Source organism: Nelumbo lutea, chromosome 5, assembly GCF_056320005.1.
Source record: "Nelumbo lutea isolate HS-2025 chromosome 5, American lotus-T2T, whole genome shotgun sequence".
In the NCBI taxonomy this organism is placed as follows: domain Eukaryota; kingdom Viridiplantae; phylum Streptophyta; class Magnoliopsida; order Proteales; family Nelumbonaceae; genus Nelumbo; species Nelumbo lutea.
The window spans coordinates 84,390,407-84,402,510 of record NC_142688.1 but is presented as its reverse complement, the minus strand read 5'-3'; the positions used below and the strand labels follow the sequence as shown (position 1 = coordinate 84,402,510).

Sequence of the window (12,104 nt, the reverse complement as noted above, 5' to 3'; positions counted from 1 at the left end):
ATTTTGGAGGGACCCCTGGTATTTGGATAGCCCCTTAGCTGAGGCCTTTCCCCATCTCTTTCAGTGTGCTACAAACCAAGAAGTTTCAGTGGCTGAGTCCTATGTCTTCTCCAACAGCACAGTGACTTGCAATCCCCAGTTTAGAAGAGCCCTGGTTGATTGGGAGCTAAATGAGGTGTTGGATCTGCTGGAACTATTACAGGGTCAGAGTATTGATGTAATTAGTGAGGACAAGTGGATCTGGAAATGGAGTAGGGATGGCTACTTCTCAGTCAAGTCCTTCACCTCTAAGCTTGGTAGCATAGGGCCTGTTAATTTTCCCTGTAAACAAATCTGGAATGCAGTTTCTCCCTCCAAATCCAACTTCCTGGTGTGGACTATGGTGCTTAACAAATGCCTTTTTAAAGTCAGCTTGGAAAGGATGGGTCTGCAGCTCTCAAACCTCTCTTGTGGACCATGTAGCCTGTTGCCTGCGTCTACAGATCACCTAAGCATCCACTGTTCGGTCTCTTCAAGAGTGTGGGAGCATTTTCTTAAATCTGCTGGAGCCTGCTGGGTCCTTCCGAGATCAGTCAAAGACCTCCTGTTTAGCTGGAAACTTGCAGGCTTGAAGAAAAAAGGAAAATTAGTCTGGAAAACAATTCCTGCAGCTATTCTTTGGTCCCTGTGGTCAGAAAGAAACAAGAGAGCCTTTTGTAACAAGCCAAAGAGCTCTAATGAGGTAGTGCAGCAGGCAGTCAGCAAGCTGATCTCCTGGGCGTCTGTAACTGATGAATGTAAGCACCTGAATGTGCCTGAGTTGTTCAGATCTCATTTGGAGTCTGTAATCTATCTTTGATTCTGGACTAGTCTTTCTATGTCCTGGAATCTGTTGTACCTTGTATTTTTTTATGAAATAAAATTTTACCTTACCTTTCAAAAAAAATTGCATTACAATTTTTCCCAAAACAAACAATCCCTATTAACCACTTGTTTTGCCAACAAAGCTGCCATCCCATTAGCTGATCTTCATAACCAATGTATAGTCAGCCAAATAAATATTTTCAGCCCATATAACCAGTAGAAATCTGCTGAATTAAGAAAAAAATATGAAAGAAAGTAGTTTCTTGAAGAGAGAAGGAAGAGAGAAGTTGAAAGAAAAGAGAGCAATCATCCGGCCGCCCCTTCACTTATTATTTATACTAAAATAATAGAACAATACAAAGACAACTATGCCCTTATAGGGCGGCAAAACATAAAACAGCATATATAACACTCAAAAAAATAATAAAATTTGGACTCACATAACTACTGTGGTACTCACCTCCTATCTAACAACTAACATAAAACATCTACTCAGAAAAACATCATAAAACTAATTAATCTTCAACACTCCCCCTCAAGTTGGGAGTAAATGTCACACATTCCCAACTTGCGTAGATCATGTTCAAGCTTGCTCCTTGCCACCCCTTTAGTGAGAACATCAGCCAGCTGCAACTCTGAAGAAACATAAGGCAAACACACTTCTCCGGTTGTTACCCTTTCTCTTATAAAGTGTCTATCAACTTCAATGTTTTTGTCCTATCATGTTGAATCGGATTGTGGGCAATATTGATTGCAGCCTGATTGTCACAGTATAACATCATAGGTTCCTCTACTTTCACCCCAATCTCACTCAAAAGAAAACTAACCCAAAGAAGTTCTGAGACACCATGAGCCATGGATCTATACTCAGCCTCTGCACTTGATCTTGCCACAACCGCTTGCTTCTTACTCTTCCAGGAGATCAAGTTTCTACCTACAAAGGTACACACTCCTGATGTAGACCTCCTGTCATCTAAGCATCCTGCCCAATCTGCATCCATATAGGATTCTAGCTTCAGATTCTCATGATTTGAGAAAAGAATGCCTTTGCCAGGGTGCTTTTTCAGATATGCAAGTATTCTCAATAGCTTCCCAGTGCTGAACCTGAGGTGCATGCATGTACTGACTCACAACACTGACAGCATAAGAAATATCTAGTCGTGCCATACACAAATACAGTAGTCGGCCCACCATTCTTTGATATCTCCCCACATCCTTTACCAATTCACCATCCACACCATTAATTTTGTGATTTGGAGCAATAGGAGTGTCTACTGGTTTGGTCCCCAGCTTCCCGGTCTCTCGCAATAGGTCAAGTACATACTTTCTCTGTGAAATGAAGATCTCATTCTTGGATCTTGCAACTTCAATCCCTAAGAAGTACTTGAGCTCACCAAGATCTTTGATCCCAAATTCTTTCTGCAGTGATTTTTTTAGATCATCAATCTCTTCCAGATCATTTTCCGTCACCACTATATCATCCACATACACAATCAGAATTAACACCAAAGCATCTCTTCTCTTCATAAAGAGGGTGTGATCAGACTGTGTCTGTGTGTATCCAAAACGGATGAGTGCCCCTCTGAACCTGTCAAACCAAGCCCTAGGTGACTGTTTCAGTCCATACAGAGATTTTTTGAGTCTGCACACCTTTCCTTTACCAACATTTTCACAAAAGCTTGCTGGAATGTTCATATATACCTTCTCCTGTAAGTCACCATTAAGGAAAGCATTTTTTTACATCAAGTTGGAACAAGGGCCATGAATAGGTGGATGCTAAAGATAAAAGAATACAAATTGAACTCATCTTAGCTACTGGTGCAAAGGTTTCCAGATAATCAACATCATAAGTCTGAGTATACCCTTTTGCTACCAACCTTGCCTTGTACCTCTCTATCTTGCCATCGACCTTATACTTCACAGTGAATACCCATTGACATCCAATTGTCTCCTTGTCTGGGGGGAGATCAACTATTTCCCAAGTTTAGTTTTTGACCAAAGCATCCATCTCATCTTGCATGGTTGTTTTCCACTCAGGTTTGGAGAGAGCCTTAGTAACATTCTTGGGTATAGACACAGAATCCAGGGAAGAAAGAAAAGCATGGTAGGAGGGTGATAAGGCATTGTAGGAAAGATGGTGTGAAATGTAGTGGGTTGTACACTTTCTCTTCCCCTTACGAAGTGCAATGGGAAGAACAAGGTCAGTGAGATCAGTTGCAACAATGGTGTTAGGGATAGAAACATTATCATTAGAAAACATAACAAGCTCAAGGGAAATACTTGGAACTGTATTTGCTGAATTTGGAGTTTCAGAAGGACTGACAGAGAGTGGTGTGGGTTGAGGATGTGTGGAGTCAACCATCATCTGCCGGCGTTGATATTGTTGTGAGGCTGCCCGTAGTGGCTCAGGTAATGAAATTGTGGGTGCAGGTGTTGGCTGAACCGATGCTAGCTGAACTGATGGTGCAGGTGGTGGATGAACTGATGTAGATGCTGGCTGAATTGATGGAGGTACCACAGAAATAGGAAGAGGAACAGATTGTGAGTTCTCCTCCCCATAACTCTCCCCCTGAGGAGAACCACTCGAGAAGAAGAATGTGGATTCAAAAAAGGTAACATCCACAGTGACAAATCTGCTCTTCGACACTGGGTCATAACAGCAATACCCCTTTTGGTTCTAAGCATACCCAAGAAAAACACATTTTTTGGCCTTGGGATCCAATTTCTTGCGATGAGGGCCAAGAATGTGAACAAAAGAAACACAGCCAAAAACCCTCAGAGGTATATGAAATATCTCTCCATTTGGAAAAAAATGAGGCTAAATGGCACCTTAAACCCCAAAGTCCGTAAAGGAACACGGTTAATCACATGTACGGCAGTAAGAACTGCATCTCCCCAGAACTGCACAAGAACTAAAGCACACACCATAAGGCTCCTTGCCACCTCCACAATGTGTCCGTTTTTCCTCTCAGCAACTCCATTCTGTTGCGGTGTATATGCACAACTGCTCTGATGAACTACACCATGTTCTAAGAGATACGTTGTTAGGTCCTTCTCAAAGTACTCTATGGCATTATCTGATCTAAAAACCTTAGTTCTCACTCCAAATTGTGTGAGAACCATCTGGTGGAATTGTCGTACTAAGTTAGGAACCTCATCACGTGATCTCATCAAATATATCCAAGAATATCGTGTATAATCATCCACAAACAAAAGAAAGTAACGGAATCCTCCCATGGAAGGGATTTGATATGGCCCCCATACATCAGTGTGAACAATATTAAAAGCAATACTTCTTTTATTACTTGGTTTAAAAGACTGTCTACAATGCTTTCCTAACTGACAACTCTCACACTCCAAAGTAGATAATCGAACAAACTCAAACAATTTTAGGAAAAGACATTTCAAATAACTAAAAGAAAGATGTCCCAAGCGATTTTGCCAAAGCATAATCTGGTTTACCGACTCTGACCCACTACTACTGCTGCTGCTAACATGATGGCCCTGATGTCTCGGAATCTCATCCAGAAAGTAAACTCCATTCATCTCACGACCACTCCCAATCATCTTCTTTGACTCCAGATCCTGCAAAACACAATTACCAAGAAGAAAGGTCACAGAACAATTCAAATTTTTTGTCAAAGAACTGACAGACAATAAGTTGGTATGAAGTCTAGGGACATGCAAAACAGAGGACAAAGTTATATCATTGATCACTCTAACTGTCCCCTTCCCAGCAATGGGCATATGTGAACCATCTGTTGTAGAGACTGTCTCTACCAGAGCACAACTGATAGGAACTGAAAATGGTAGGGGCATTAGTCATATGCTCAGATGCCCCTGAGTCTACAATCCAGGGAGATCCCTCCTTACCTGAAGTGGATGCAAAATTCGCAGTTGCATATGAACTACCTGTATGTGCAAAGGAAGTGATGTAATTGGCTCCTGCATTCTGTTGTCCATCTGGAAGGCTAGAGCTGGGTGAACCTTTCTTACTCATAAGCTGTCCAAACCTCTCCAATTCTGTTCTCACTGCTGCTATTGCAATGGATTCCCAATCGGTTTGGGAGAGAGGGGCTGAAGTGTCCCTGGTATGCTTAGGCTTCTTGCAATAATCACACACCAAGTCCTTATCTTCCCTTCTAGTCTCACTACTCCCCTTGTCTCCATTCGGCTTAGGTTTTGTTGTACCAATCATAGTCGACTGGTCAATCCCAGGCTGTCTCAGCATTACATTCCTCATACTCTCCTCTCTAGAGACAAAAGCATAGACCTGAGAGTGTCACACCCTCCCTAGAAAGAATCTACTGCCTAGCAATGTCAAATTCAGGGTTCAGCCCTGCCAAGAACTCAAAAACCCTATTCCTCTCTACCAGTTTGTGATAAGTTGTTGCATCATTTACACTTTCCCATACCACAGTTTCTAAGTGATCTATTTCCTGCCATAGGGTTTTCAGCATGGAGAAATACACAGTAAGAGGCTTTTCTACCTGTTTCATACTTATCACCTGATTTCTTAACCGATAGGCTCTAGCTTCATTTTGCTTATGAGATTAGATTTTAGTCACTCCATCCTAAATCTCCTTAGCAGTATTATCCCATAGGAAATTTTTTGCAATATGAGGTGACATAGAATTACACAGCCAAGACATTACCATGTAATTCTCTTGCACCCATCGGGAAGAGTCTGTATCAGGTTTCTTCTCCTCCCCAGTGAGATACTCTAATTTTCCACGGGCACCAATAGCCATCTTAAATGATTATGCCCACTCCAAATAATTTGTACCATCAAGTTTTACTGTAGTAATGATCCCAGACCCAAAATATCACTACTACCTCCAACACCCAATCCACAGTACCGGTAGATTTCATCTCGGTATTCCAACTCTCCATTTTCTTTCAAAAAAAAAAAGAGATTGGAGACCTTCAAAAAATAATTTAATACCACACACACAGAAACCAACCCTTCCAGAAGAAGAAAACCCTAGCTGGAGGGAAATCTCTCTCCGCCCCACGCCTCGCAACATAGAGAAAAGTGAATCGATCACTTCGAGAGGCCTAGAAATTTTCAGAAACCAAACCGCCCTCTTCAGAAAATCAAAAGAAAACTAACAATACCTAGGCACCCAAGATCAGATCAAAAACAAAGAGTCCAACTTTTCTGAGACTCTTCCCCGTACTCCAGCTCTTCTTGATTTTGATGTCGAACAGTAGATCACCTTCCTGATGTCTAGATCCCACCAAAAACTCCAAGAACGGGGCAATCTATAGAAGATCGATCATCCCTTTACTACTTCATGCAGTCGGCTGATCTAGGGCTGCATGAGAATGCTTCAAGAAACCCTAACCGATGCTCTGATACCAAGTAGAAATCTGCTGAATTAAAAATATATATATATATATATGAAAGAAAGTAGTTTCTTGAAGAGAGAAGGAGAAGAAGAGAAGAAGAAAAGTTGAAAGAAAAGAGAGCAATCATTTGGCCGCCCCCTTCACTTATTATTTATACTAAAATAATAGAACAGTACAAAGACAACTATGCCCTTATAGGGTGGCAAAACATAAAACAGCATATACAACACTCAAGAAACATAATAAAATTTGGACTCACATAACTACTGTGGTCCCCACCTCCTATCTAACAACTAACATAAAACATCTACTCAGAAAAACATTATAAAACTAATTAATCTTCAACATAACCCTCTAGTTTCTCTAACCATCCCACTACCAATTTAGAATCCCCTTCAATGAATAACTTCTCCAAATTTAAATCTTTTTCTATTCCAACCCCATTGGATAATAGCAAGAATCTCTGCTCCAACAGAATCCTCAGCCTATTGAACTGAAAAAAGGGCAATAATGTTGCCAAAGATATCCCTGAAAACTTCTCCTACCCCAAAAGGACCAGGATTTCCTTAACTGCACACATCAAAATTCAGTTCTATAAAATCTTCCATAGGGGGTAACCAAGTCACTTTTTTTTTATAAGTAAAACATGGATTTATTATTTATCAATAAATCGGAACAAGTACATAGAAGCATAACCAAATCACACTTACCAGCATATTTTAGGAATTTTTAGATAATTCAGCACAATTTCTCCAAATATCACCAAAGGAAACATGTTCAAAAGCTTCCATTATTTTTAACCAATGTATTGCTCTAGACATTGCACACTCCTTCACTGCCTCCCAATTTCTTTCCTTTCAAGAAAAACTCTTGCATTTCTTTCTTCCCACACAATTGCCCTTCTGCATGTCCACATAATTCTACCTCTCTTCTTCAGTTGATGGCTCAAACAGTTTATCCACCTCTGAGGGTAGAACTCACCTACACCCAAACAAAGAAAAACCACTCCTAAACACCTGCAACAAAAGGACAGGAGATTAAGAGATGGCAACAGATCTAACCATCAACCTTACATAGGATGCACTGGTTTGGGGAGATACAAAGAAAAGATCTTTTTTGCAACATATCCATGGTATTAACCTTCCCAAGAGCAATTGACTTTGGGGGGATGGACCTACACCAAATTTCTTTGCAATGAAAAGACAATGGGCTACCAGAGGAGCAAAGGGATTTGAAAAAAGAAGCACAAGAGAAGTGACCTTTGGGGTTTGGAGTCTACACCCACCTATCAAGCCTAAAAGGATTAGAGCAAACAGTTCCAAGGAGTTGTAAAAGGTCAACTACCAAAGCAGCCTCATTTTCCCTTGAAACTCTTCCCAAACCAAAGTCCCAATTCAAATCCAAAGGTTAACAGGGGGATGAGGAGGTTTAAAATAGGTTACCTTTTATACACAGAGAGGAAGTAGAGGGGCAAAAAAAAGATCCTTGAGAGGAGAGGCCCTTACCCAAGTATCCTCCCAAAACAACACCGAGACCCTTGAACAAACATCATACTTGACAAAATTGAGGAAAAGAGGAAGGGCACCATGAATTGCTTTCCACGGCGATGCCAATATAGTTCACAGGGAGAGGATAATGGTGATAACTTTCATAACAAGAGGATACAGTCAAAGTTGGGCATTGTAAAGGAGAAATACTAGAAAATACAAACTTTAACTCCTCAACCATGATGCCAAGGATTCTATTCCCTAGAACTAGTTCTTTTTAACATAATTCCATACTATGAATGAAATAAGAACTAGGAGATTCCAAAGGAAGTGTGACACCAGAAGTAGATAAGGTGTGCAGTTATACTACATGTGCATTGTAATTTGTAAACTCTCTCAACGAATTGGTTGAGACCATTCAATTTACAAAGGCCAAACTGAGCATGCCATTAAACTGATCGACACTTGGAATTAGATGGAGTCAGCTTCACTGACTTGTTTGTAAATAGATTACTGTTTGAAAATCTACTTAATCTAATGAATTAGTTCGAGGAATCAAGCCATTGGAAGTTACTTACCTGGGTTTGTAGCTCTATATTATCCTCATTTAACTTAGCAACAATTTCCTTTGTTGAATTCTGCAAAAACATAGAAGAAATGTAAGGTTCATAATCTTAATTTCTCTTGGTAGGCAATCACAATTTACTATTAGGGCTATTCACAGGTCGGGTTGGGTTGGTTTACTGGCGTTTTTCCAACTGACCCGACCCGGTCGGTTTACCTAGAAATGAAACCGAAACCGACCCTATACTAAGTAAAACCGGCTTGGTTGGTTTGAGTTGGTTTGGGTCAGTTTTGTGAATAATTCTCTCGGTGTGAACGGTAAAGGATTCAAGTCTAAGAAGTGAAGGCTGGGTGCCTGGAAATTAAAAATGATTTGATGGATTAAAGCTGAAATTTTATATATAATATGTATATTTCCGAAATAAAGATGAAATATATATATATATATATATATTATATACATATATATATTTCCACAAATATATATCTGAAATATATATATATATATAATATCTGAAAAAAAAAATATATATATATATATATATTAAAACTGAAATATATCAGATGTATATAATATATCTTAAACATTATATATATAATATATCTAAGTCGGTTCAGGTCGGTTCGGTTTCGGTTTTCACACATGAAAACCGAAACCGAACCGAATCACCGGTTTATGTTTTTTTGTAACCCGAAACTGACCGGTGTGAAGAAAAACCAATCAACTCGGGTTGGTCGGTTTGGTCAGTTTGGGTCTTGTTATGAACAGTCGTATTTACTATAATACACAAACCCCAAACTATAATACACAGACCCCTCCCTTTCAACTAGTGCTATGCATCTTCATTCTTCTTGATGTAAAAAGATTTTTATTTATTTAATTTTTTATCAGAAACAGTAACTTCCATTAGACAGATTAAGAGAATACACTGTCACCACCCAGTTAAGGGTGTTTATGCCAAGAAAAGTACTTTCTGATTACGGAACAGCCCAAAATAAGTTTTCCCTGAAAGTTCCTTGCTTAGCAAGGGTGTCGGCTAGTCCATTTGCTGACCTCCTTGTCCACTTGAACAGTGCCCCAACCTCCCTTGTTAAGCAGTTTATTTCCCTCATGAATTGTTGATGTACCAAAGCCCCCAAGTTATGTGACTGCAACCACCCAATTAATAGTTTAGAGTTCCCTTCTACCTCAATCTGGTGTAATCCCCATTGTTTAGCCAGCCTTAGACCTTGTAGCAAGGCCATAAATATCTGCTCTCAAAGAGTCTCCATCACCTATAGGACCTGAATACAGTGCAACCAGTCTGCCCTCCCTGTCTCTGAAGGCTCCTCACACCCCAGAGGGTTCAGGGTTTCCTAAGGAGCTCCCATCAAAGTTCAGCTTCACCCATTGATGGGCAGGAGGGATCCATTGCTCCTTTAACACAGACCTCAATGAAGAAGAGTTTGCCACGGTGTACCATCCTCTAAACAAATCATCAGCTGAATAATCTTTAAATATAAAAATATTTTTATTAAAAATAAAGAAAAATGAGTTTTTTCTTCCTCCCTCCTCATCCCCCCTTCTCTTAAGGAGGCTTACACCTCTTACGTTCTGAACCACGCCTCACACCTCTAGGTAGTGGAACACCTTGCATCACGCCTCCGTGTTTTAAAACATTGACATTGAAAACCCAAAACCTGCTATTGAACAAGACAAACTAGCAGGTTTTGATTTGTGCCATTTATTAGTAAATATTTAGTTTTTTTCCTACTTTAGTTAGGACCTCAGGTACATCATTGGGCTGTCAAAGACTCAAAGTCAGCCCACTGGTCCAACCAAATGGCACAAACCCATATCATCAATCAAGGTGACCTTGGTTCTATTACCCAAAGTACGAAACATGGAGCAGAAAAAATAAAGGAACACCTATGACCTAAATGAAGATATAAATAAAAAAATAAAGCATATAAAGTTGAATAAAAATTAGAAAAAAACAAGCATAGAAATAGAAATCCAGAGATGGAATTGCAACTTGGGCAAGGGTCAACCATAATTTAAGCAACCCAGACCAATAATAAGGTGGGGGATTAAGGCCTCAGGTGGAGGCAAAAAAAAGAACCCAATTGAATGATGTATTTAACTTCAGGGTTTTTGGCTTTAGTCATAAGAGTAGTGGCATGTTTTTGAGTCTCAGCCCCTATCAGCTGATTTCTACATGATCTACAAACCAATACTAACCTGATGAAACCTGATCCAACACTCTTTGTTTTGGACTTATCGGTTATTTACATAGAAACAGGCTGGTGTTGAGTTCACGGTTGTAAATAGTTTAGTTCCAAGGCTTTAGTCATAAGAGTAGTGGCATGTTTTTGAGTCTCAGCCCCTTTCAGCTGATTTCTACATGATCTACAAACCAATACTAACCTGATGAAACCTGATCCAACACTCTTTGTTTTGGACTTATCGGTTATTTACATGGAAACAGGCTGGTGTTGAGTTCACGGTTGTAAATAGTTTAGTTCCAAGGCCTACATTGGCCCCCCAACCCAACCTGCCTAATAGGGGCATATAGACACCTACTAAATTTTCTCAATGTTGAGTAGAGTACAAAGAGGAAAAGAACAATTGCTCACAACCTTTTCTAATGTAAACTAGTACACCAGTTTCAAACTTTTGCACCTAACCCTGTAAATCTGCATGTACAGATGCTAGAACGATTTAAGAAATCATGATTGTGAAATCCCTATTTGATTCTAGGTTAAAGTAGAGAAGAAGAAGAGGAGAAGAAGAAGAAGAGAAAGAAGAAGAGAATAAGAAGGGTTCGGCCAGATTAGGAAAAATCAGTCCACCTCTAGCCGACCCACTTGTATTTATCTCCAATAACATAGTTACAAGAAAGACCATATTGTCCCTCATAAGTGATGGGACACATAACTTATACTTAAACAAAATAGACCTTTCATTCTCAGATAGATAAACCCAAATGACCAAAATACCCCTGATTTGTGTATTCTAACACTTTCCCTCAAGCTGGAGAGTATATGTCATATAGTTCCAGCTTGTCACAAATATAATCTACTCTACCCCGAGACAATCCCTTTGTAAAGAGATATGCCCATTGATTTCCTGAGCTCACATGAGATGTGGTTCACTCCACTTTTCACTCTCTCTCACAAAATGACAATCGACCTCAATATGTTTGGTTCTTTCATGGATGATTGGGTTGGAAGAGATGTGAACAGCAACTTGGTTATCACGGTATAGTCTCATGGGTTTGTCAACTGAGAACCCTATCTCTTGTAGCAAGTTCTTCAACCATACTAGTTCACATGTGGTATGAGCCATAGCTCTATACTCGGCTTCTGCACTACTCCTTGCCACCACTGTTTGTTTCTTGCTCTTCCAAGTTACAAGATTGCCACCAAGGAAGGTACAATACCATGTAGTTGATCTCCTGTCTAATATAGAACCAGCCCAATCAGCATCTGTATACCCTACTATTTCAAGAGTCTCCACTTCGATATAGCAAACCACGACCTGGAGCACCCTTCAGGTACCTAACGATCCTTAGAACAGCTTCCCAATGAGGAATCCGAGGATGTTGCATAAATCGACTCACCATACTCACAGTAAATGATATATTTGGTCGGGTAATAGTCAGATACTTCAACTTTCCCACCAACCTCCTGTATCTCCTAGGATCATCAAACTCTTCACATGCATCAACACTCAATGACATTAAGTTCCATAGGAGTCTCTGTTGGTTTAGCACCTAACAGTCTTGTTTCTTCAAGTAGGTCAAGAACATATTTTCTTTGACATAAGTTAATTCCATGCCTTGACTTGCAACTTCTATTCCTAGGAAGTATTTCAGG

The 12,104-nt window shown here is 39.9% G+C and overlaps 1 protein-coding gene across 6 annotated transcripts in view; it reads right to left on the bottom strand.

Moving 5' to 3' along the window:
• LOC148853205 (uncharacterized) overlaps positions 1-12,104 on the bottom strand; it is a 46,513-nt gene that overhangs the window by 16,669 nt on the left and 17,740 nt on the right. For 2 of the 6 annotated variants that reach the window (XM_088943268.1, XM_088943267.1), the window contains 2 exons: positions 8,261-8,320; positions 4,306-4,428 (listed from right to left, as the gene is read on the bottom strand). The exons of 2 other annotated variants lie outside the window; for them this stretch is intronic. In XM_088943268.1, the coding sequence (XP_088799394.1) occupies positions 4,306-4,428; positions 8,261-8,320 (183 nt within the window). The remainder of the gene's footprint in view (positions 1-4,305; positions 4,429-8,260; positions 8,321-12,104) is intronic. 2 more of the 6 variants (XM_088943270.1, XM_088943269.1) reach the window with 1 other exon arrangement.